At 47.3% G+C, this 25,526-nt stretch overlaps 1 protein-coding gene across 5 annotated transcripts in view; it reads left to right on the forward strand.

The window, feature by feature from the left end:
• Positions 1–2,157: 2,157 nt before the first annotated feature.
• Positions 2,158–25,526, forward strand: part of LATS2 (large tumor suppressor kinase 2) — a 96,830-nt gene continuing 73,461 nt past the window's right edge. For 3 of the 5 annotated variants that reach the window (XM_074021625.1, XM_045377417.2, XM_045377419.3), the window contains exons 1-2: positions 2,158–2,398; positions 18,698–19,244. Coding sequence is in view for 3 of the 5 variants with exons in the window: in XM_045377417.2 (XP_045233352.2) it covers positions 18,903–19,244 (342 nt within the window). In the remaining 2 variants the exon portion in view is untranslated. Of the gene's footprint in view, positions 2,399–18,481; positions 18,570–18,697; positions 19,245–25,526 lie in introns of all 5 variants that reach the window. The other 2 variants (XM_065533047.1, XM_045377418.2) reach the window with 2 other exon arrangements.

Consider the following 25,526-nt stretch of genomic DNA (forward strand, 5'->3'; position numbering starts at 1 on the left):
ATTATTTATAAATATGGTATCACAATGTATATATAGTTCTGCAACTTGTTTTTTTTCACTCCACACTGCTTTTGAATTCTTTCTACCGTCATTTATCCTTTACAACTACAGAGCTAGTTCATTAAATTAACTACTATGTATATTCCATCATTTGGATATCTACCTTTTATTTTCCTACCCCTCGACGGGACGTTTGGGGTTTTTCTCAATTTTTCACTACTGTAAACAATGTTCAAATGATCATTGTAACTGCAACATTTTTATTAGGTATTTTATGCACAAATTTTAAAGTCCATTAAATCTATTTTATAATATTTTTCATTCCACATGTGTTTTTAACATTATGTTTACATCTTTGGAGGCAGAGCAGGGGCAGGATCTTTAAACATACAACAAAAAAAGATTAGCAGCCATGTGACTTGGGGTTGGGGTGGAGGAAGTATAGTCAGCTTAAGAGTGGAAACAAGGCCAAGCATGGTGGTGCGTGCCTGTATTCCCAGCTACCCTAGAGGCTGAGGCAGGAGGATGGCTTGCGCCCAGGAGTTCAAGGCTGATGTGGGCTGCAGTAAGTTATGATTGTGCCACTGCACTCCAGCCTGGGCAACGTCTGTAAGAAAAAAAGGAAAAAATGTGGAAAGGTACATAGGTAATGCCAGTAGAGCTCAATTGCAGAATATTGGCTGGAGACTTATTTTGCTCCTAGTACTGTGCAAGATATCTGGGTAGCATACAAGATACTATCGGGAAAAAAAAAAAAAAAGATACTATCAAAAAATGAAATTGAATTCTAAGCTGCACAATGGTTTCTTTTTTTCTTTTTCTTTTTTTTTGCACAATTCTGCTGGCAGGAAGGGATTACAGTTTGATTATCAGAGCCCAAAGAAGAGAGAAAACAGAGATCTGAGAAGATTCCCTGGAAGAGCAGAGGCCTTAAGAGACTGAAAGAGAGGAAGGAGGGGAGGAGGATGGACCAGGGACTGAAGGCTGGGTGAGACTGTCAAAATAGTGCACAGATAATGACCTTTATTACTGTTTCCCATGAGAGTAAAATTTAAAAATTTCACAAGAGTTTGTCAATTAAAGAGGAAATTGAGTTGACTTTAAAAACTATATTGACCCTCAGCATCACTTGCCACAGATGTAGGTGGTAAGAAGTACGATGTTAGGAGAGCCAGAAGTAGATTGAGTATTTGGCTTCCAGTCTATTATTTCTACTCTGAATCTTTGCACAATCCCTGCTTCTGTCCCTGTACCAGATCCAAAGTCCTCAAATGGATACTGGAGCTGTTCAAAACTCACGACCTCACTTGCTAGTATATATAGTACTACACTATTTCCTACACCAGAAAACACTTATCAGAAACAAAATATACACGGGGAGGGGAGGTTGATTACATTAAATCAGATTAAATTTGGGTGTGCATCAGACGTTCTTTTTTGTTTTTTGAGACGGAGTTTCGCTCGTTGCCCAGGCTGGAGTGCAGTGATGCGATCTCAGCTCACTGCAACCTCTGCCTCCTGGGTTCCAGCGACTCTCCTGCCTCAGTCTCCCGAAGAGCTGGGATTATAGGCATGCGCCACCACGCCTGGCTAATTTTGTATTTTTAGTAGAGACGGGGTTTCTCCATGTTGGTCAGGCTGGTCTCGAACTCCCGACCTCAGGTGATCCGCCCGCCTAAACCTCTCCAAGTGCTGGGATTACAGGCGCGAGCCACCGCTCCTGGCAGACGTTCTTAATTGTTTGATTCCACTGTCCCAATAGCCGTCTGTCCTTTCCTGCCCCTATTTTTACTGTCCCGCCCCTAGTTGGTAACTTGGTGGATCCTTCAGGCCTGCTTTTTTTTCCCCCCACCAAGACTGGTATGAGATACTTAAGAATAGTGACTTTAACAACAGTTACCAACTTTTAATACAAGTGCAGTCGAGAGGGCAAATACTCAAGTTTGGGGGCGGCTAGCAGAGAGTCAAATAGGTCCGAGAGGCCCCGGCGAGCTACCGCAGGCCAGCAGGGAGGCCGCGGGCAGGTGGCGGTCGAGGCCGGAGGCAGGAAGCGCGGCCGGGCGGGGCTGGGCGGAGCGGCCGCGGAGGAGCAGGGGCCGCAGGCGCCCCGCCCGGGCTGGTATGCGGCCGAGAGTGACGCGGGAGGCGGGGTCACGTGACGCCCGTGGAATGCCAACAATGTAGCGAATGTCCCACTTGGGTCTGCGCTTTGGAACCGCGGCGTGAGCGCCCCGGGAAGATGGAGCAGTCGCCGTCCACGCCACCGCCGCCGCCCGGGGCTCCCCCGTCCCTGCGGGGCCAGCAGCAGCTCCAGCCACCAGTGCCCGGTCTCCCGGCGCGCGAGGCCCGGGAGCCGCGGGCCAGGACGCCCCCGAGGGTGTAGACCGCGCCCCTGGAGGTGAGGGGGCTGGGGGCTGGGGTCGGGGCGGCCGCCGGGAGGGTGGCGAGAGTTTCCGCGAGGCGGTCGAGCCCTGCGGCTCCGCGCACCCACCACGGGGCCGAGGCTCCGGGAAGGGCGCCCGGCGGGGCGGCCGAGGAAGTTTGTCCGGACGGAGCCCTGCGCCCTGCCCCCACGGTCCGCGCCCGCCCGGAGCCGCCCCCGCCCGGCGGCGCGTCGTCCAGGCCGTGCGGAGCCCGCGGAGCCGGTTCCGGAGGAGCCGGGGAAGTTGGAGGCCGGCGTCGGGCGGGGGCAGCGGGGCTGCGCCGCTTTGTTGTGCGGCGGCGGGGGCGGCCGGGATCACGGCGGGGCAGGGGCGGTGCGGGCCGGGGGCGGTGTCCCAGATCCGAAAGGCCGTAGCGCCGGGCGCGCCTCTGCTTCCGCTGTCCCCGGGGGCTCGGCTTTCCACTAGACGCCGGGCCGGGCGCCCTTGACAGCCTCGGGACCCCCGCGTCCGGCCGCGCAGCGGTCCCACGGAGCCGGGGCCGTCCTCTCGGCCGCGCCATCGTCCCACGGGCCAATCAGTCGTTCGGAGCCCGCCCCGTTCGCCCCCGCCGGCCGCCCCGTCGTCCCGCGAGCCGACAGACCCACGGCCGTGCGGCAGCCGAGGCCGCGCCGCCCCTCAGCCCCCGTGGCTGCGCCGCCTCAGCCCCGGCCACACGTTCCCAACCCCGTTCCTCGCGGCCGCGCCGCCAGCCCGCGGGCCAGTCAGCCCCTCGGAGACCTCCGGACCTTGGGGGCGCCGTTCGTCCCGGCCGCGGGCGGCCAGGCCCTGCTCGGCGTCTCCCGGCCGGCTGCCGCGCCGACTCTGCGAGTTTGCTCACGGTCTTGGCGGGACGCGGCCCGAGCCGCGGGAGCGCTTTCGTGGCCACGCGAGCGGCGGCCGTTGCATAACACGCCATTCCCGTGCCCTAGTTTAGCGACGTGTCGGGGGCTTGGCTTTCTCCTCTGATGCAAGCTCACCTGCGCTTAGCTCGCAGCCGGACTCCGGAGATGGGGATTCTGACATCGTTCACATCTTGCCATCGCTGCCCAACTCCAGAAGTTCTGGGGAGCTTTCCCTCGGGCATGGAGTGCGGCCTGGAGCAAACCCGTTTGTAAAGTCCGAGTTTCCAGTGTCCCCAGGGGTGGGAGCGGGGGGCGAGGCGAGGAATGGACCCTGAAGAAGGTAAAACCCACCCGACCGGGGCGCCAAGCAGCCGGTAGCAGGGTCCCCAGTGAGCTCGGCGGCTGGCGGCTGTTCTGAGGCCTTTGGATGAGAAATGCTATTTTGCGAGGATAACTATGAAAGAACTTAACTTTCAGATTTTGTTGACAAAAATTTTGTTGTTGTTGTTTTGAGACAGGATCTCGCTCTGCCTCCCAGGCTGGAGGGCAGTGGCGCGATCTCAGCTCACTGCAACCTTCGTCTCCCAGGTTCAAGCGATTCTCCTGCCTCAGCCTCCCAAGTAGCTGGGACTACAGGCGCCGCCGCCAGCCCAGATAATTTTGTACTTTTAGTAGAGACGTGTTTCGCCGTGTTGGCCAGGCTGGCCCTCGAACTCCTGACCTCAGGTGATCCACCTGCCTCGTTCTCCCAGAGTGTTGGGATTACAGGCGTGAGCCACCCGCGCCCCACCTGACAAGAATTTTGAACAAGAACTTTCACATTTTCACGCTTCTCTAGGATGGATATGAGTGTTTTGTTGTTGTTGTTTTTTGTTTTTGTTTTTGAGACGGAGTCTCGCTCTGTCGCCCAGGCTGGAGTATAGTGGTGCGATCTCAGCTCACTGCAAGCTCCGCCTCCCGGGTTCCCGCCATTCTCCTGCCTCAGCCTCCCGAGGAGCTGGGACCACAGGCGCCGCCACCTCGCCCGGCTAGTTTTTTGTATTTTTAGTAGAGTCGGGGTTTCACCGTGTGAGCCAGGATGGTCTCGATCTCCTGACCTCGTGATCCGCCGACCTCTCAAAATGCTGGGATTATAGGCGAGAGCCACCGCGCCCGGCCAAGAGTGTTTTTAATGTAATAGCATTAAAAAAATTATTTCACCTTAACTACTAAGCCATAAGAGTATACGTTTGGCCGGTAAATAATTCAGATTAATAGCTGAACAGCTCTTTTCACAAAGTATTCCACAAATATGTACACTTTTAGAGGAAAGTTTGCCCATATTTTAATAACAAATATACTGAAATTTGAATGCGAAATCACAAAATGTGTGTGATCTTACACAACTGTTCTGCTTAAAATTTTAACTTAGAAGATGAGGGGCCTTCCCTTAATCATGGAAAAAGTAACTCATGGCTGATTATTGGGAAATTTGTACTAAATCTTGTATATTTTTGGTAAGCTGCTTTGTATGTTTTAAGTTTTTTTTTTCTGAAATAACCGTTGTAATAAGGTAGTAACAGAAAAAAAATTCCAAAATGAGAATGTATAAACTGTTTATGACGTCTATTTAATTGTAATTAGCAAGATGTGTTATTCAGTGTCTTACAAAATTTTGTCTCATGCAGGTATAGAAGGCACTGAATGTAATAATAATAATAGAATAATGAATATACCGGCATTCCTTTGAAAATAAGTTGGTGAGCATTTAATAACTTTCCAAATCCCAGGCAGGCAGTTTAAGGTATCTGAGCAGAGGCTATCCTGTCTTGCAAAATTACCAAGGTGAATTACTAGAATCAATGAATTATAGAACTGGAAGGGATTCTTCTGGCTTCTTCATCGAGTTTGAAATAGTTTACATACTGTAAATTGGAGCCGTACATGTTCCTTAGCAAATCACAGGGTTGGTGGGAGGCGCTTTCTTTTGGTGGGAGGGGAATGCTTTTACAATAAGATTCCTTGTTATTTTAAATGCTGTGTTGTAAATAGCCAGCCCTGGGCTCCTAAACTCCACCGAGGGGCGGGGTAGGATGGGAGTTGAAGCTGATAAATTGACCATAAACAGAGGAAGGATTTTGGGAAGCTGGGTTTAGGGGAGAGGTGTTCTTTGTATTTGAAAAACCATACCAACACCAGTTTTGAAAAGCTGCTTTTATATTTTTTTAAAATCATGTGAAACTTCTAAACAGTATTTCTTACTGACTTTTTAAAAACGGCGTGAAGAAATACAGAAGATAAATTCAAATGCATTGACTCTGTCTTGACTAACTCTGTTCTAAAAAGTACCGAAATATTCTGATGAACAGAAAGACGGGTAAGGCTTGATTGAAGTGACTGACCTCTAGCTCTAAACATTCTCTGAATCTTCTTTTAAAAAGTCTATTGCTTAGTAATTCCTCTAGAAGGAATTGGCCTTCAAATTACACAAGTCCGGGGCATTGTTCCCATTGTACACTAGGTCACTGCTGCTCTCTGTAATGGGCTTTATTACGCAGAGTGCCCTGTGATGGCCCCAGTGTGAGGGCAGCCCTGCTTGGGCTATTCGTTTCACTGTTAGTCAGCTGTTCGCTCAGTATTTTTTTTTTTTTTTTTTTTTTTGAGACAGAGTCTCGCTCTGTCACCCAGGCTGGAGTGCAGTGGCCGGATCTCAGCTCACTACAAGCTCTGCCTCCCAGGTTTACGCCATTCTCCTGCCTCAGCCTCCCAAATAGCTGGGACTACAGGCGCCCGCCACCTCGCCCGGCTAGTTTTTTGTATTTTTAGTAGAGACGGGGTTTCACCGTGTTAGCCAGGCTGGTCTCGATCTCCTGACCTCGTGATCCGCCCGTCTCGGCCTCCCAAAGTGCTGGGATTACAGGCTTGAGCCACCGTGCCCGGCCTCGCTCAGTATTTTTAAGGCTGATGTTATGTGGTTATTAGTTATATTTTGAAAGTATGAAGAAAGCAAGGTAATATTGGAAATAAAGACATTGGTTATGATGTTAAAATTAGAATGGAAATTTGGCATTGTTTAATGTTTGCCATTCACCCTGGGAAGACTTTGTTAGTTATCATCTAGACCATGTCAAGTTAATTGTGGCAAGTGTTTTAAGTTAATTCACAAATCCTTTTTGTTTGTGTGACAATATGTGACATACATGGGAATTTTTCTGGGAGGAAAATGAAAAAATCCCGTATTTTGTAGCCATGGTTTGTATTTCTTATTAACAGTGATTGTTAGAATCTTGTGGCGTAGTTTAGATCCTAGAGACCCTTGATCAGTTAGGATGGTAAGGATCTTAAGAATGTAAGCTGGATTTTGAAAGGAGTGGGCCTCTGGAATAGTGAGCCTGGCTGCCTCTAGGCAGTTATCTTGAGCAGGAATGCTAAAGGCCAACATGGTTCATTACTAGTTAACTCCATTCTTCCTCGGGAGTCTCACTCCTATTTTCTCATTAAATGTACCGGCACGACACCTGCCCCCTCCCCAACATTTTTTGGCTCTTGTGTTCATCTTTCTCTCCCACATTTGAACCTTTTCATGGGAAGTTCCATCTCCAAGAATAGCTTCACACTTTCTCCATCACATCCTAGCCCTTCAGCCTTTCTGATTTTGGTGAAATATCCCTTTCTGTAAGATACCTTCTCCAAAGAATCTCAACCCCTTCCTGAAGAATTGTGCCCCTCCATGGAAGTAGGCAGGGATTCTTTGGGCAGTCACAGTATTTATTACTTAAGTCCATAGCCGTGATTTTCAAATGGGAGGGGTGTTCTAACTCCCTGCTGGAGCATATCCAAAACTTGGAGGGGGACAGAGGAGGCAAGGCTTTCTTAATGATTGAGAACCCCTGCTGGGCTATGAACTTGAATGTAAGATGGCCCATCCTGTTGGGTCGCTTGCTATTAGGAATGCTGCAAAGAACTAATAATGTATCTGCAACTTGGTCACTCCGTTGAGATAGCTTCAGTACAGACTTATATAGCTCAGTTTTTTTATGCCATTTGTATTTGCATAATGAATATCATAAAAATATCATGTACAAAGCTGTCTAATAGAGAATGTGATGGTGTCTTTTTCCCCTAGACTGTAAGCTTATGTAGAAGTGAGACCCTGGCTGGGCATGGTGGCTCATGCCCGTAATTCCAGCACTTTGGGAGGCCGAGCCAGGTGGATCGCTTGAGTCCAGGAATTCTAGATGAGCTTGGGCAACATGGCAAAACCCCATCTCATGGTAAAACTTCCCCTCAGATCTTGTCACTGCACTCCAGCCTGGGCAACCAGAGTAAGACCCTGCCCCCACTGCCCCTCCAAAAAAAATAGACCCTATTCTACCTGGGTGAGACCTCATAGTGTCCAGCACAATGCTCAGGGCACATATGGCAATGCCAAACCCTCTGAGGCCTTGTGATGACGCTGCTATTGGAGAGTGGGAATTCTTCTAAAGTGTGTTTTCCTAGATCCCCAAAGGAATGCAATCACTGCCTTCTTCAAAGACCCTCATTATGAGAGGTAGCCCTTGGCCTGTGGCTTCCTGGCCTGGACAGTGCTGGAGTGGTACATCCACATAGTGGTTTATGATTCTGACATTTAGCATCTGGCTGGAGGCCTGGCCCATCTGCCTGATTTAGTTTCAGCTTTGCTAGTTAATTATAGTAGGGATATGATTTAAATAATAGCTGGAATTTTAGGTCCAAGAAATCCTGCTTCAGAAAATGCCAACGTGTGTCATTAGTGCCGGTCCCATGAGGCGTTGGTTTGGTTGGTTCCTTGGTTGGTGCTTGATGTGTGTTTGGCAGCCAGTGTGGGTTTGTGAAGCACTAGGATAAATTAGAATAAAAATTCTTGAACATCTGATAGCGTTTTCCAGGATTGGATTGCGGGTTGGAATTGAGTTTGGAAGGACCAAATTAAAGGCATGCTTAAAATTTTGCTCTCACATTGTTTACACAGGTCACCTATATTAAGCATGGGATTTAGTAGTTGTCTCAGCTTTGGATTTAGAGAATGAGGTGTTTTTGTTTTGTGAGTTGTTAACAGTTTTAAAATTCGTGTTTGTGGTTTCTTATTTAAAGTATGTTTAAATCAATTGGTGATGCCAAAGAAATTTCCAAAGTTAGATTTACTTTGCTTGATATCCCCATTTTTTAAAGTCCACATCCATGAGGATCATATTTATAAAACTCTTGGTGAAAGAAAAATTTCCCATATGTGAAGTCTCATTAAAATGGTATAGTAGTATGTCAGAGTTGTTCATTTCCAGCTGCAGTCTTGACTGATGAGTATTCTCATGAAAATTCTTTCAAAAGTTCATAATTTGGTCATGAAATCAACTGTCTTCAAACTAAAGCTTAAAATACACAGTCTCAAGCTGAAAAAAATACTTTCATTCTTTTTTCATCGTTTCTAAAGTACTGAGGCAAGAACACAGTTTATCCGTAGGTACTATTTTGCGTGTTCACGAAGACAAGGACAGCCCCTGTGGTATTCCTGGACTAGTGCCTCACTGTGGTGGGAGATGGAGAAAAAATCAGAACAGGGTGTGGGGCCCTCCCCCTACCTCCGTACCAAACAAAACCAGGTGGTAGGTTTAGGGATGTCACTGAATAATCCTCTCAACCTTTTTGTATGATTGAAATTTTTCATAAGCAGATGTTGAGGGGGGAATGGAAAAGGAAAGAAAAACCAGGACTCCTGATCTGGCTTCTGTTTAAGGACACAGCCACTTAGTATTTCTTAGCTCAGGTATAAATAGACATCGACATAGAAGTGTCCAGACTTGACCACCCTGGTTGATTTTATTATTTGAATGTTTGGGGCACCCACAGATGCTTAACACCCCAAGTGCCTCTAGGAGCGCAGCTCTGCTGTGAGTCAGTGTCTGTGTGGTGGAGGGCCAGTGGGGTGGGGAGGTGCAGCTGCCCTGGGGTTTGGACTTCGTGTGGAGACTTTGCCCTGCTATGTCCTACCCAGTCCCTAGGTCCAGTCTTCTCATTGTGTAGCTATGTTTATTTATTTATTTGTTTGTTTGTTTTTGAGATGGAGACCCGCTCTGTTGCCCAGGCTGGAGTGCAGTGGAATGACCTTGGCTCACTGCAACCCCCACCTCCGCGGTTCGAGCGATTTCCAGCTAAGTTTTGCATTTTTAGTAGAGGGGGATTTTGCCATGTTGGGCAGGCTGGTCTTGAACTCCTGACCTCAAGTGATCTGCCTGTCTCTGGGTCCCAAAGTGCTAGGATTATAGGCGTGAGCCACTATGCCCAGCCATGTAGCTATGTTTAAAAAGGGAGCTGTTGTTCAAACGAGTTTGCTAAACAGGAGTAGTTAGGAGACTTTTTTCCCCATTTTTAAAATTGAGGAAAAATATACATACTATTTATCCTTTTAACCATTCATAAGTATACAGTTTAGTTAAGTGGCATTAAATGCATCATTACTGCAAACATCACCACTGTCTATATATAAGACTTTTTCATCATCCCAAACAAAAACTGTACCCCTTAAATAAAAATTCCCTGTTCACCTTGCTTCTGGTAATCTCTCTTCTTTCTGTCTCTATGAATTTGCATACTGGAGGTAACTCACATAACTGGAATCATACAATATTTCCTTTTTGTGTTTGGCATATTTCACTTAGCAAAATGTTCTTGAAGTTCATCTTTATTGTTGCATATGACAGGATTTCCTTCCTTTTTATAGCTGAATAATATACCATAGTCCTGCGACTTTTGTTCTATGAAGCTCCCTCGGGCACATTTCATTTAGACCTGCATGTTAAACTTCAGAGAAGGCACTGCTGTTGATTGAGGCTTCGTTCTCCTCATCACCTTAGACCTTTGGGGTGACACTGGCAGGCTTTGTCCTCATTGTGGAACTGAGGATGCAGACTCGGTGCGAAGTGACTGCCTGTGTCTTTCAACAGATGTTGCATGGGCCTGTGTGCACATGCCCAGGAGTAGATGGGGGTAAACCAAACAGGATGCTCCTGCCCTCATGGTGCTATCAGTTTCTTCAAGAGGAAGACACCAGCCAGTGATGGTGCTGTGGGAAGGGCTGGGAGTGAACATGTGTGGGCCCTTAGATTGGGGAGGTCAGGAAGGTCCTTCTGCGGGAGGGTCCTAGGCTGAGGTTCTAGGAGTAGGAGTGAGCCAGGCAGGTGGGGTTGGGTTGGGCTTTGCTTTGCTTTGCTTTGCTTTTTTTTTTTTGGAGGCAGAGTCTCACTCTGTTGCCAGACTGGAGTGCAGTGGCATGATCTCGGCTCACTGCATTCTCCGCCTCCTGGGTTCAAGCAATTCTCCTGACTCAGCCTCCTGAGTAGCTGGGACTACAGTCGTGTGCTACCACGCCCAGCTAATTTTTGTATATTTAGTAGAGACGGGGTTTCACCATGTTGGCCAGGATTGTCTCCATCTCCTGACCTTGTGATCTGCCCGCCTCAGCCTCCCAAAGTGCTGGGATTACAGGCATGAGCCATCGTGCCTGGCCCAGGGTTAGAGTTTTCTAGTTGAGAGAAAGGTTTTGCAAGGTGGGGAGGACAGGATGCGTTGGTGCGTTTGACATGCACAGGATCACAGAGTCAACCCAGACCTGGCGTTTGAGCTGCGGTCAGCATCTTGAGGCTCAGACGCTACTCAGAACTGAGCAACCTGGCGCCTGGCTGCAGGCACATTTCGGAGAGGAATGACTTAAGCTTTTCTTCTCTGTGCTTTTCTATCTTTACAGTTAAAAGAAAGCTACTTTAACTTTCTTTTTTTTTTTTTTTTAGCCAACGCAGACATTATTGAACTGACCTCTATTTACTGCTTCACATTAATTTTCATGTAATTTTATTTTCTTAAGTACAAGCAACTCATTAAATTAAAAAATGTTCAGTTTAACACTGTCTCTATTTTTCCAGTATGTAGACAGACAGACACACACACTCTCTCTCTCTCTCAGTCCTTCATTAAGACAATGACTGATAATTTTTGTCTTAAAAGGAAGAGTTATCACCCCCTGATCTACATTCTATGTTCTATATTCTTGCCTTATTTTCCTCTTCCCCTGCTCCTTTAACTTTCTAAGCATCATTCTCAAACACTGATTTAAAGAGGAGTCACTTGGCTGGGCGCGGTAGCCTGCGCCTGTTATCCCAGCACTTTGGGAGGCTGAACCAGGTGGATCACTTGAGATTAGGAGTTCGAGACCAGCCTGGGCAACAGGGTGAAACCTCGTCTCTGCTAAAAATACAAACATTAACCGGGTGTGGTGGTGCACGCCTCTAATCTCAGTTACTCAGATGGCTGAGGCACAAGAATCGCTTGAACCTGGGAGGTGGAGGTTGCAATGAGCTGAGATTGAGCCACTGCACTCCAGTCTAGGCGACAGAGTGAGACTCTCTCAAAAAAATAAATTAAAATATAAAAAGGAGGCCGGGCGCGGTGGCTCAAGCCTGTAATCCCAGCACTTTGGGAGGCCGAGACGGGCGGATCACGAGGTCAGGAGATCGAGACCATCCTGGCTAACACGGTGAAACCCCATCTCTACTAAAAAATACAAAAAACTAGCCGGGCAAGGTGGCGGGCGCCTGTAGTCCCAGCTACTCAGGAGGCTGAGGCAGGAGAATGGCGTAAACCCGGGAGGCGGAGCTTGCAGTGAGCTGAGATCCGGCCACTGCACTCCAGCCTGGGCCACAGAGCAAGACTCCGTCTCAAAAAAAAAAAAAAAAAAAAAAATATATATATATATATATATATAAAAAGGAGTCACTTGGAGCAAGCATGGAATACCTGTTTCTGTGTTCAGTTTGGTAATTTTTCCGTGCTCTTAGCTCCTGGCCTTATTAAACCTTTTTTGTCTAACTTATCATAAATCCTTAATTAGTAATGGTGATAATTGATCAGCGTGTCATGCATTACAGATTGAGCCTGCTGTCACGCACAGCACACTGTGATCCTCAGGGCAAGCCTGTCAGGTAGACAGTAGCGGGTGTTAGACCCTTGGTACCGTGCTGGAGCTTGAAACTCAGCAAGGTTAAGTGACAGGCTCAGACCACACCATCAGTGCCAGAGCTGGGGAAGGACCTGGGCCTCCCACCTCCAGCCACTTCTTTAACACTGCACACCCAGTTCTTAGTGAGCTTCCCCACCCTATGCTTTTTAAACAGGGTCTCACTCTGACTCCCAGGCTGGAGTGCAATAGTGCGACCTTGACTCATTGCAGCCTCTACCTCCTGGGTTTAAGTGATTCTCCCATCTCAACCTCCTGAGGAGCTGGGACCATAGGTGTGCCTCTACACCGGCTAATTATTTAATTACTTTTAGAAACGCCATCTCCCTGTGTTGCCCAGGTTGGTCTCCAGTTCCTTGGCTCAAGCAGTCCTCCCGCCTTGGCCTCCCAAAGTGCTAGGATTACATGTGTGAGCCACTGAACCCAGCCTGCCCTGTGCTTTTTCACCTTTGGTCACTGCCCTCCTCCTCCACCACTGATGCTGCTCTCCTGGTGGGCCGCATTGTCCAGACAGGTGAGGTTTCCTGGCTCAGAGAATGGCACCACCACTGGCCCCAGTTTTCAAACCAGCAACTTGGGCTCGTCTTTCATATCAGTCCTTTCCAGTGAGCATCACTTACTCCTGTGAGTTCTACCTCTTAGTGCTATTGAATGCACCCACTTTTCTTTCTTTTTTTTTTTTTTTTTTATTTGAGAAGGAGTCTCGCTCTGTCACCCAGGCTGGAGTGCAGTGGCGCAATCTTGGCTCACTGCAAGCTCCGCCTCCCAGGTTCACACTATTCTCCTGCCTCAGCCTCCCAAGTAGCTGGGGCTACAGGCACCCACCACCAAGCCCCGCTAATTTTTTGTATTTTTAGTAGAGACAGGGTTTCACCGTGTTAGCCAGGATGGTCTCGATCTCCTGACCTCGTGATCTGCCCACCTCGGCCTCCCAAAGTGCTGGGATTACAGGCGTGAGCCACCGCACCCGGCCAAATGCACCCACTTTTCTCTGTCCTGTAACTACTCTCTGTTTCAGATCCCCATAATTCTTTGGGCAAACTTCCATTATGACACATGGTATAGCGTATTTATATAATTGATTTTCTCCTGCCTTCTCATCTTGAGCTATGAGCTCCTTAAAGTCAGAGGCGAATCAGTCTTTCTGCATCCTCAGGACCAAGTAACAGGAACACCTTGTGTGGGTGTTCAGGTGGTGCACTGCTCAAGGGCCCTACATATAAGAGGGCTTGTCTCATGTCACATGTATACAGATTTATATGAGGGCGTGTGCAATCTACTTGGAGACTTTTAGCCACTCACAGAAGACCTGGGTGATAGTAGAGACTCACCTCCCTGACACAGCATATGTGTCACACATCTTCTAGAGCGCACACATGATCACCCTTGTACTAAGACTGTTTCTTTCTCTCCTATGCCTCAGGGGTCCTGTTCCCGCCCCCCATTTGACTCAGCCTTTTCCCGCCCCCCTCATGTGGCTGTGGTATCAAGGCGTGTCTATGCGTGGGCCAGGGCCTCTGCCCACCAGGCTCCGGAAAGCTCCCCAGGGAAAATTGTTGGTACTGTACAATAATATAGTAACAAAAAACTTCTTGGGGAGGGGGTGCCTTTTTACAGTCTCTTCAGGGGCTCTGCCAGTCACTCTTCAGCAAGTATTTTTACTGGAAAGTATTTGGCACGGCGGTGGAAGCAAGGCCTTGAGCTGGGCACCCATGCTGCAGCTCCTCACAGCTCTGGGCCTGGAGCCATGGCAGCCTGAGTGGCAGCGGCGCCATTTATAATAGCCCAGACCAGGAGCACCCTAAACGTCCATTAGGTAGAATGGATGCATAAGTTATGGTGTATTTGTACAAGGGGATATTACTCAGCAGTGACAACTGACAGGCTTCTGCTATACACCACGTGTATGAATATGTGTTGAACGAAATGTGCTGAACTGCAGAGTAGAGATTGCATAATTCCTTGGGTATACGGTTCAAAAACTGGTCAGACTAATCCTTGGTGTTAGATGTCACGAAGGTGTCTCCCCTCGAGTGTTCCCCTTGGTCTGTGGGGGCCAGGGCTTGTGGGGTTGTGATGATACACTTCTTGATCTGGACGCTGTTTACAAGAGTGTGTTCTCTCGGTGAACATTTGTTAAAAAATATATGTTAAATAAGTGGATTGCCCCTGCCTCCTCCACCCCCAAGAGCCTTACTGTTCCTCCTGGCTTTCAGCGGCTTCCATTCTATTTATTTGTTTGTTTGTTTCTTTGACAGAGTCTCCGTCTGTCACCCAGACTGGAGTGCAGTGGCGCAATCTCAGCTCACTGCAAACTCCGCCTCTTGGGTTCAAGGGATGCGCCTGCCTCAGCCTCCCGAGTAGCTGGACTACAGGGGTGTGCCGCCACACCTGGCTAATTTTTGTATTTTTTTTTTTTGAGACAGAGTCTCGCTCTGTCGCCCAGGCTAGAGTGCAGTGGCCGGATCTCAGTCACTGCAAGCTCCGCCTCCCAGGTTCACGCCATTCTCCTGCCTCAGCCTCCCGAGTAGCTGGGACTACAGGCGCCTCCACCACACCCGGCTAGTTTTTTGTATTTTTTTAGTAGAGACGGGGTTTCACCAAATTAGCCAGGATGGTCTCGATCTCCTGACCTTGTGATCCGCCCGTCTCGGCCTCCCAAAGTGCTGGGATTACAGGCTTGAGCCACCGCGCCCGGCCGTATTTTTAGTAGAGACAGGGTTTCACTATGTTGGCCAGGCTGGTCTCAAACTCCTGACCTGAAGTGATCTGCCCACCTCGGCGTCCGAAAGAGCTGGGATTATAGGCGTGAGCCACAGCGCCCGGCCAGCTTCCCTTCTTTAGAGCAGATTTCAGAGAGAGCTTTCCAGCCTCAGAGTCAACCAGGACCTCCTTCAGCCACCCCCAGCTCCCTTCTGTCTGCTCGTGTGATGGGGGAGAGGACATCCCTGCATCCTGGCTTTAACATGGAACTTTCTCATGGTTCTTTTTCTTCAGTCTGGATTGTCTCTTGTGGCTCTTGCCCTTTCATAGCTGAGTGGAAAGCAGCTTGCCCCTTCTGTGCCGTGCTAATATCACTGCTGGTAAAAAGAGACATATCACAGATGGCTGCTCCTCTAAGGAATGTGAGTGAGCCGGGAGGGCCTTCAGCCATCCACTCACCTGGTAGCTCCATTTCATGGCTGAGCAGGCAGGCCATTGGCTGGGCAAATGCCCCATACGCAGATGCCAGCATCCCCTCCCCACCACCCCGCATCTGTGCCTTTCATTCCAGACCTGAAACCCCTTCCCCTTGTTCCCCGGGGCTGCTGCTCCTCACCCAGGAAGTGCTGCACTTGTCCGTTCTAGCCCACCTTCCACTCAGGCCGTGTCACTTGTTAGCTGAACCATAGACAGTGGCTGCCCATCCTCTGCACTGAGTCCAGACTCAACATGGCCGCGAATTGAGCCTCTGGGGACTTCTGTGGTTTCATCCCACAGGCCCCCCCAACCCTTCCCGCCTCCCCCTACCCCCCAGTCCTTTGACCTCCTGTATCTCCAGGAAGAGCCTGAACTGCACAGACCTGAACGTGGTAGGTGGAGCCTAAAGGCTTCTTTGCATATGCTGTTCCCTCTAGCTGGATTTCCATTCCTCCTGACACTCAGGTCTAATTATTTCTACCTTAGAGCTCTTTCTTTTTTATTCTCCAGGTATCTCTCTTTTTTTGAAGCTGTTTATTTGCCTGCCTCACCCCAGCATTCACTTGACAGTAAACTTGCTGAAGCCGAGATTTTGTTTTCATTTATCCTATCAGTGCCTGAGATTCAGTAAGTTTTTTTTGTTTTTGTTTATTTATTTATTTTTTTTGAGACGGAGTTTCGCTCTTGTTGCCCAGGCTGGAGTGCAATGGTGCGATCTCGGCTCACTGCAACCCCTGCCTCCCTGGTTCAAGTGATGCATCTGCCACCATGCCTGGCTAATTTTTTTATTTTTAGTTAGTAGAGACAGGGTTTCACTATATGTGGGCCAGGCTGGTCTCAAACTCCTGACCTCAGGTGATCCGCCCGCCTTGGCCTCCCCAAGTGGCTGGGGTTACAGGCGTGAGCCACTGCGCCCGGCCTTGAGTAGGTATTTAATAAATGTTTGTAGGGTAGATAAGAGAGTGGATGGGCTAGATGAGTAGATGGCCGAGTGAATGTTCTGGACGTGAAGAAACTCTCCGCATATTGTCAGGCCCTCTCTTGCATTGATCGTTCTTGTGAAGATAGTATGGCTGTGTTTTCTCTATTTTAGTTTTCAAAGAAAGGGAAGAAAACTAAAGATTGGAAACAAAGTGATTTGTGTGAATTCCTATAGGAAAAGAAAGAACTCTTCTGCCTCTTCCCGGCCATACCGAGTCACTCCTAGCATCCTGCATACTGCTTGGCATCACGTTGAGAACCTCTCCGTTTTTGTTGGAATGTGAAGCTATGGTTTTACAAAGTTAGGTATTTCAAAACAGATGCTTAGAGCACAAAGTCACTGAAATGAGTGTGGCTGCAATATGCCCCATTTTACACCAATTAAGCAGAGCTCTAGGCTTCTGGTATGTGGCCAGTACAGGCCCCAGGGGATCTGGGCTGTACCTGGATCTAATAGCTCGATATCTGCACAGTCTTAACACAGTCATTTTAGTGACTTTACCATATTATATTGTGTATTAAAATAGAGATTTCATGTTGAGAAATTTGTTTAGTCTCTCTTTTACCTTCTAAATGGAATCTTCTCACAATTACATTGAGAAAGGGGATAGTTAAAATGCTTACAATCCCCTTCCCATCTAAGCAAGGACTAGTAATTCAAATGTCATCTCTTAGTGTTTGCTATTGCGTATGGTTGTGTGATAGATCTATGTAGATTAACTCTTTGAGCTGCACCTGACACGTAGTAAGGGTGGGTGAATGTTAGCTATCCTTTTTTTTTTATCCGCTTGAAAAAGTCTGTGAAGCTGGGTCACGGTTTACAGTTACAAAGTTCCTTACGTAAGCTGAGCATCCAGATCCCTCTGCCCATCCCCGTTTAAAGGGTATTCTTTTTGGATCAGTTGTTCTTCATTTTATTAGAACTCAAAATGATTATCCTTCGAAATCTGCTTATTGAGTTCTATGGAGTAAGGGGATTGGGTGAGGGAAGGGGCAGCCACTAAGGGCTTTGGCACGGTGTGGGGTGCTGGCTCTGCCTTTCCCACCAGCGGGCACCTTGCCTGAGCTAGGGCAGCTGGTTAGATAAACAGTCGCCACGGGGTGAAGAATAGGGAGGGTGTTGTGTGTCCCAAGTACCGCAGGAGCTGGTACCCTTGTCATCTGACCCGGTGCTCACCACTGTCCTAAGCATCCGTCCCTATTACATAGCAGGGAGTGTGGGGCTGAGGGAGGCCAAGGGACTGGTCCAGGGTCACGCAGCCTTGTGACAAGTGACCTGTGCTGGCTGCTGAGGTCAACTCAGATCAACTTGGGCTGGATTTTGCTTTCTGAATCAAAGAACAGCAGAGTAGGCCGTGCACTAGGCCTGGAGTAGGTAGAATTTACTCTTGGAAAGTGCCTTTGTGACATCACATTCCGCATAACAAGGCCATTTCCATGCTGAAGTCGTAGTTCTGGACTCATAACTCTTATCCACATGATCATTGGACGTTCGTGTGGCCATAGTGCACTCTGAGAAGTTTCCTACATGCTGTTACCAGTCCCCTTCCATGTCAGTATCAGTTGCTACAAGAAAGAAATTTTAATTTTACTATTTAGGTCCAAATGCTGGTAAGTGGCCACCTTGTAAAAAATCAAGGAAGTAGTTACCTTCAAAGTCTCATGATGTGTGTGTGAAAACTGCAGTTGAAACATTTGCAACATAGGACTCTTTGAACGTGACAGACTTTGGGGTGTCTTTTAGGAAATTGGGAGGGTTTTATAAGGAGAAGTTCAGAAAGTTTTCTAAAAAGATATGGAAGGACCACATCTCATGTGAAGGGAGAGGTTAGTAAAGCCATGGGATGAAGGACAAGGAGTTGATTGGTTATTAGGAACAAGCCAGAAATCCAAGATCCCATGTAGAACATTTAACTCTAAATACTCCTCAAGCTGTGGGTTTCAAAATAAAATTTTATTATAATGAAATGTTTTAAATGAGCTGTCAGTTGTTGATACTACTGTTCTTGCCCTGAGTTGAATATTTATAGCGATTTACTTTGTTGCAGATTACGTATTACAGGAAACATTTTGGGACAGCCCTAGATGTCATGTGCTCTAACCATGGTTGAACAGTATTTTTGTCATTTCTGAGAGGTGATGCGTTCTTTCTTTTCTTTCCAAGTGGTATATTTCCGCGATCACTGTTCGTTTCTGAAAAATAGCATTAACATTGTGTGAAAACGACAAATGAACATTTCTCTCCCATTTATTTTCTTTTTCAGAGAGTGATGATCTTCAAAATGAAGACTTTGGAAAATTTTAGGTTCTCCATAGGAACTACAAAAATTGAAGGAAAGAACATTTTCAAAAGGAAATTATTTTGAAAGTATGTTTACAACAAACTGATACTATTGACAGTTTTTTTTAAAAAAATAATAAAACACTTTAAGAAGATTGTATTTATGGTAAAAGGAAACTGGACTAACAATGAGGCCAAAGACTTTTCCTGCCACAACTTATTCTGGAAATAGCCGGCAGCGACTGCAGGAGATCCGTGAGGGGTTAAAGCAGCCATCCAAGTCTTCGGCTCAGGGGCTACCCGTGGGCCCAAACAGTGACACTTCCCTGGATGCCAAAGTCCTGGGGAGCAAAGATGCCTCCAGACAGCAGCAGCAGATGAGAGCCACCCCAAAGTTCGGACCTTATCAGAAAGCCTTGAGGGAAATCAGATATTCCTTGTTGCCTTTTGCTAATGAATCAGGCACCTCTGCAGCTGCAGAAGTGAACCGGCAAATGCTGCAGGAACTGGTGAACGCAGGATGCGACCAGGTGGGTACAGGCCTCCACAAGGCCGTGTGCAGAGGCAGCTGTGGGACAGCTGGGGCAGTCAGAATGGTCTGGCAACTACTTGAAGGCTTTGAATTGGTTACTACTTATACAAGTGTTTCTAGGTTAAAAATCCAAGGCCCTTTTAACACATAATTGAACTCACAATGGAAGGTTCTCTACCTTCTCTCTCTGAAAGGGTCTTTTGAGCTGCTTTTCCTTTTCAGGCGAGATCCAGAAGTTGCTGAGGTCTCCTGAAATTGTAACGTGTATTTTTCTGTTCCGTTCTTGTGGAGATGAAAAGGGCTTTCATGCTTAGCCCCTTTTTTTTGGTGTTTATTCGGGTTATTCTGAGCTGTCGTGTAAAGAGACTGGCTTCCCTTTTCTTGTTTTGGTTTGTGCATTTTTTTTTTCTTCTAGAAATGGGAGGGTTGAGCAACATGCATTGGGTATTCTCTGACTCAGTTTTCTCCTATTTAAAAAAATAGTGTATGTGCTGTTACAGGGGGTGTAAGTATTAACATGTTCAGGAAATGAGAAAAAACTAGAAAGAAAAAGCTTGAGAAATCGTCAGAATTGTGGCAACACAGTCTCACGTTTTAGTTGTTTAGGATTAAAGGATACATTAGTGGAGGTGGCACCAGTTTGTACGTTAATACACAACTTACAGCAATGAGTGTGGTGACTCACACCTGTAATCCCAGCACTTTGGGAGGCCAGACAAGAAGATCACTTGAGGCCAGGAGTTTGAGACCAGCCTGGACAATATAGCGAGACTCCCTGTCTCTACAAAAAATAAAACGCTGGACGTGGTGGTGTGCACCTGTAGTCCCAACTACTTGGGATGCTGAGGCAGGCGGGATCGCTTGAGCCTAGGAGTTTGAGGCTGCGGTGAGCTGTGATAGCCACTGCACTCCAAGCCTGGTTAACGGAGCGAGACCCTATCTCTATTTAAAACACACAAACACACACACACACACACACACACACACACACACCCCTACACCTCATAGCCATACATTTATGATCTCTTAGCCGTTCATACACCTGAATAAAATCCAAGTTCAGGGACAGGACCATATAAAATGGAACTAGTGTCCAACCAGGTAAAAATGTAATTAGTGAAATGTAACAGGTAAAAACATAATTGCATTATGAAATGATTCATGAAAGCTAGTGCTTTATTACAATCTGTCATCTTAAAAATTATAGTTGCATGAAGCAGAAATAAGCTAAGTATTTTTGGTGCCTTGGAAGAGTAGTAAGATTTCATGCTCAAAGCATGTTAGAATGGCCCAAGCACTGCTGGTTTCTTAGAAATAACCTAATTACATACTCCTGGCGTTGCAGTCGCAGGAAAAGGCTAACAGTGTTATTTGTTATTTCCAAAACCAATCTCCATCCTCTTGTAGTTTATTACCGTAGACCTTACATTTCTCAGAGGAGATGTTTGTGAAATGAATCCTGCTGTTTTGTAGGGGGCTTCCTCGATACTTTGGGCCATACTGGGATTAACTTGTATATAGTGAGCGTTGTTACGTTGAGCTGCTTTGATAAAGCACAGGGTTGTGAGTAATGTGGTGCAGAGTGTTTCAGCAGTGAAGCTGACAGCAAAGCCACAGCCATTCTCATTGTGAAAGCATGAAGTTAAATATGCTGCCAAGCACCATCCCTTGATGTACAGAACCCAGCAGTTTTGAAAGTAGGAAAGCAGCAGTCCTGGGGAAATCTGGAGTAAGATTGCAGAGAAACTTTCGGGCCAACAGCAGAGCTTAAAATCTCCTGTAAATCACTTGCAGACAAAGGAGGCAAGCGGAGCCCCTGTGTTCTTTGCAGTTGTGTTTCAGCTGTGAGAAAAAGAAACAAGTCAAGCAAATAATCCCAAATGCAGGTGGGATCTTATTAGGTAAAATCCATTAGTGATAATTATAGTGCAAGAAGTAATAAAGCCAGGGCTGTTTGCAATACAGAAACACACAAATACAATAAAAGTAAGGATCATGACACCGATGAAGTTTCCATCAGCATTTAATTTATGTTAATTGCTAGCAGAAAGGCCTCCATTTACCATATTTAATGCCCTTGAAATAATTCAGTCAGTTTGGTGTGTGGTGTTACTTTATAACTTAAAACAGCTGTGCCTCCACCTTTCCCCTCCAACTCCCATTTCTTGGTCTGGATAAAAAATGCATTTGCTTTCAGAAAATTCAGGTAGGAAAGTCATCATGTGAACCCAAATAATAAGAGAGAAAAAGATAACAGTACCTTTGGAGTTGTATGTGTCTGTTTGTTAAAAAGATGATCTGAATTCAGTATAATAGAGTTCTTTTTTTTTAAGATGGTGTCTTGCTCTGTCGCCCAGGCTGGAGTGCAGTGGCGTCATCTTGGCTCACTGCAGCCTCGGCTCCTGGGTTCAAGCAATTCTCCTGCCTCAGCCTCCATGTAGCTGGGTTACAGGCACACGACACCACGCCTGGCTAATTTTTGTATTTTTAGCAGAGATGGGGTTTCATCATGTTGGCTAGGCTGGTCTCAAACTCCTGACCTCAAGTGATCTGCCTGCTTCAGCCTCCCAAGGTGCTGGGATTACAGGCGTGTATCACCATGTCTGTCTGAGAGTTCCTATTGTTGCAGCTTTTCTCCCTTTCACTCCTACTGTTTTTTGTTTTTGTTTTTGGTTTTGGTTTTTGAGGTGGAGTCTCACTCTGTCACCCAGGCTGGAGTGCAGTGGCACGGTATGGGCTCACTGCAACTTCTGCCTCCGGGGTTCAAGCGATTATCCTGCCTCAGCCTCCCGAGTAGCTGGGACTACAGGCGCCCGCCACCATGCCCGGCTAATTTTTTGTATTTTTAGTAGAGATGGGGTTTCACCGTGTTAGCCAGGATGATCTCAATCTCCTGACCTCGTGATCTGCCCGCCTTGGCCTCCCAAAGTGCTGGGATTACAGGCATGAGTTACCGCGCACGCCCAGCCACTCCTACTGTTTTGTTTAAGAGGGTTTTGCTCTGTTGCCCAGGTTGAAGTGCAGTGGTGAGGTCACTGCTCACTGAAGCCTCGACCTTCTGGGCTCAAGCGATCCTCCTACCTCAGCCTCCCAAGTAGCTGGGACTACAGACGTGCCACCACGTCTGGCCAGTTTTCAAATTTTTTTCTGGAGATGGTATCTCGCTATGTTACCCAGGCTGGTCTGGAACTTCTGGACTCAAGCAATCTGCCTGCCTTAACCTCCCACAGTGCTAGGATTATAAGTTCAAGCCACCACACCCAGCCTTAACTTTTTATTAAAGTAAAATTTACTTTAAAAAAAGTACACAATTTCTAAGCACACAGCATAGTGAATTTTCACGTATTAAACCCACCCATGTAACTAGCATGTTTGAGTATATTTTTAATTAAAATACTTTAACATGGAAATTTCTGGAAAAAGTAAAAAACTTTAGGGTATTTTCTGTGTAAGGTTATAACGTGTATGTCAAATGATATGTTTATTAATCTTTTGCACATAAATTACTGAAGACTTAAGAAAATTCCTGTAGAATAAAAACTAGGCCACTAGATTAATATTTCTTATGGGAGGAGCTGCTCTTTAAATATAGATTTAAGGAATCGGAAAGGTAAGTCTTTTCGTTATGGGTATCATATTTTGAGCGTCGGATAGTTATTGGCATAAGTGACCATTTAAATTTGCATTTAAGTATGCAAAACATTTCTGTTCCACGAAAGCCTGGGACTTGCTTTCTCTGTCCAATTGCAGTGGAGCATCTGCATGGTGTGGGTAGGGGGGTGTCATCAGCTCACTGCACTCCCTGCTCTTAATTATGGCACTCAGGATGGTGCCTCTGAGTCCTGTGAGAATGAGGTTCCAATTCAGTAACTCCCAGGGGAGGCCCATGGCCCCTGGACCCCTCAGAATAGCAAAGCACTTTGCCACGTGGTGCCCTCTGGGAGGACTTTCTTTGGATGCGAGGACTAGGAAAGGGTTCTGCTTTCCTTGAGAAACTGGCATGTGCTTTTTCTCGTGGCCGGCCTGTATCCTGCCTGTCCACCCTTCCTCTGATCTGCTGAGGGGTGCCCAGTCTGTGGCTCAGCGTTGATTCATTGTCCTGGTCCTGAATATTGTGTCGGCTGTAATTTCCTAATCCTGATTAATCCAGTTCTTTCCCCCACTTTATCATGTTTAAGTGATTTAAAACTTCAATGGAATGAGGGTAGGGAAGAAATGTAAATAAACAAACAAACGGATAAACTGATTATATTAGACCAAATAAGGAAAGGCGTAAAGAAGACAGCCAGTGGTGAGGATGTGCACTGAGAGGCAGGCTTCCTGAGAACAGCGGCCACGCCAGCCTCTCAGTGAATCAGGGGCGATCTGCTTAATAAGAAAAGGGATTGAATTCTTCACATTCTCAAGCCAAAACGTGCAGAAAAAGCAAGCCTTCTCCACTCACCACACAAGTGCAGACCCAGGCCTTTGCCAACCTAGATAGCACTGCAAAGGGGTGAGACCCTCTGGGGCACGTGGGGTCTCACAGGAATGAGGACTGGTGTTGGCGGAGGCCCTGTGTGTGACACTGTCCTAAGCGTTTGCCATGTGTCATCTGCTCAGAACAGCACAGCAGGGGGAGATGGGTTCTAGTTGGCCCAGTGTTTTAGAAGAAACTGGCTGAGGGCATGAAAATGTGTCAGGCAGGTGACTCAAGCTCTCCCCTGCCTACCGGTGCCTTTCCTGACCTGCGTGCAGGGTCCTTGTCAGATGTACCCTTCACACATCCAGAACGAGCGGCAGGTCTGAGGAAGGAGTTCAGCACTCCCGCAGAGTGGCCATTTCGCTCTCCATCTTTGGTGTCCAGTGTATGCATTGCTAGCTCATCGCTGGATAGCTGCTGCTGCCTTTTTAAGTTCTGTGGATATTTCAACCTAAACGGAAGAGGCTGAGGCAAAATTAATAGAAGTAGAGAGTTTATTTGGGCCAAGTTGAGGACTGCAACCCTGGAGCATAGATTCAGGTTGCCTTGGACACACACTGTGATGAGCCGCAGTTACAGGTGAATTTTTACTCCAGCCTGGGTGACAGAGTGAGGTCTCATCTCAAAAAACAAACAAATAAATATAAATAAAGGCAAAAAGGGGGCAGGGAGTGGGCTGAAACAAAGTTGTTTGTGAGGAATTCTCATTGGCTTACACAAATAACATTGATTTAGTGATTGGCTATACATCGTCAAGCTGTAGGGTGTGGGTTATAGTGTCCAGTGTGGCATTATTAGGTTAATTTATAGCCACTTGTGGCAACAGCAGGCAGTTTCAAAAAGTGAACACGTGGCCAGGCGCGCTGGCTCACGCCTGTAATCCCAGCACTTTGGGAGCCCGAGACGGGCAGATCGTGAGGTCAGGAGATCAAGACCATCCTCGCTAACACCGTGAAACCCCATCTCTACTAAAAATACAGAAAAATTAGCCAAAAAAATTGGGCGTGGTGGCAGGTGCCTGTAGTCCCAGCTACTCGGGAGGCTGAGGCAGGAAAATGGTGTGAACCCAGGAGGTGGAGCTTGCAGTGAGCCGAGATCTCGCCACTGCACTCCAGCCTGGGCAACAGAGTGAGACTCCACCCAAAAAAAAAAAAAAAAAGTGAATACATGCCTCAAGGGGGAAGTAGAATGTGATTGTTCTCTCAGTTTAATGTTTCTCTGGGCCCAGTAATTTAAAAGGACTCCAGATTCCTCAGATAAGAATTCTTTTCTCATTTCCATCCTCATAGGGGTTGCTTCTCTTTTCCCTCATGTCTGTGGGGCATGGGGTTTCTCAGGGTCCCTCTCCTCTCCTCTCATTCCCCGGGCATCCATACATGGCTGCCTGCCACATCCCTGGCAGCTGGCCAGCCTGACTCCCGCCTTGGCTCTGCTGCAGCTTCCAGGGCCTCCCAGGCCCTGGTCTTATCCTCCCCACATGCTCCCCTCTACAGAGGAGCTCTCTGCAATGTCTCAGCCACACGGCATGGCCTCCAGACAGCTCTTCCCGCCTGCTTGCTTTGGGGCTCTCTGACGCATGATTTTGTTGCCTGGAAGTGTCACCAGCTATCTGGATTCTAGCGTCTGCTGTGATTCCACTCAGATGCCTTTTTACACAGGCTCTTCCACCTGGATACGAGCTGCTCCTATTCAAACTTCCATAGCAAAGACATTTCTTTTTCTTTTTCTTTTCTTTTTTTTGAGACAACGTCTGTCGCCCAGGCTAGTGCAGTAGCCTGGCTCACTGTAGCCTTGGCCTCCTGGGCTCAAGCAATTCTC

This window comes from Macaca fascicularis, chromosome 17, assembly GCF_037993035.2.
Source record: "Macaca fascicularis isolate 582-1 chromosome 17, T2T-MFA8v1.1".
NCBI classification, from domain to species: Eukaryota; Metazoa; Chordata; class Mammalia; order Primates; family Cercopithecidae; genus Macaca; species Macaca fascicularis.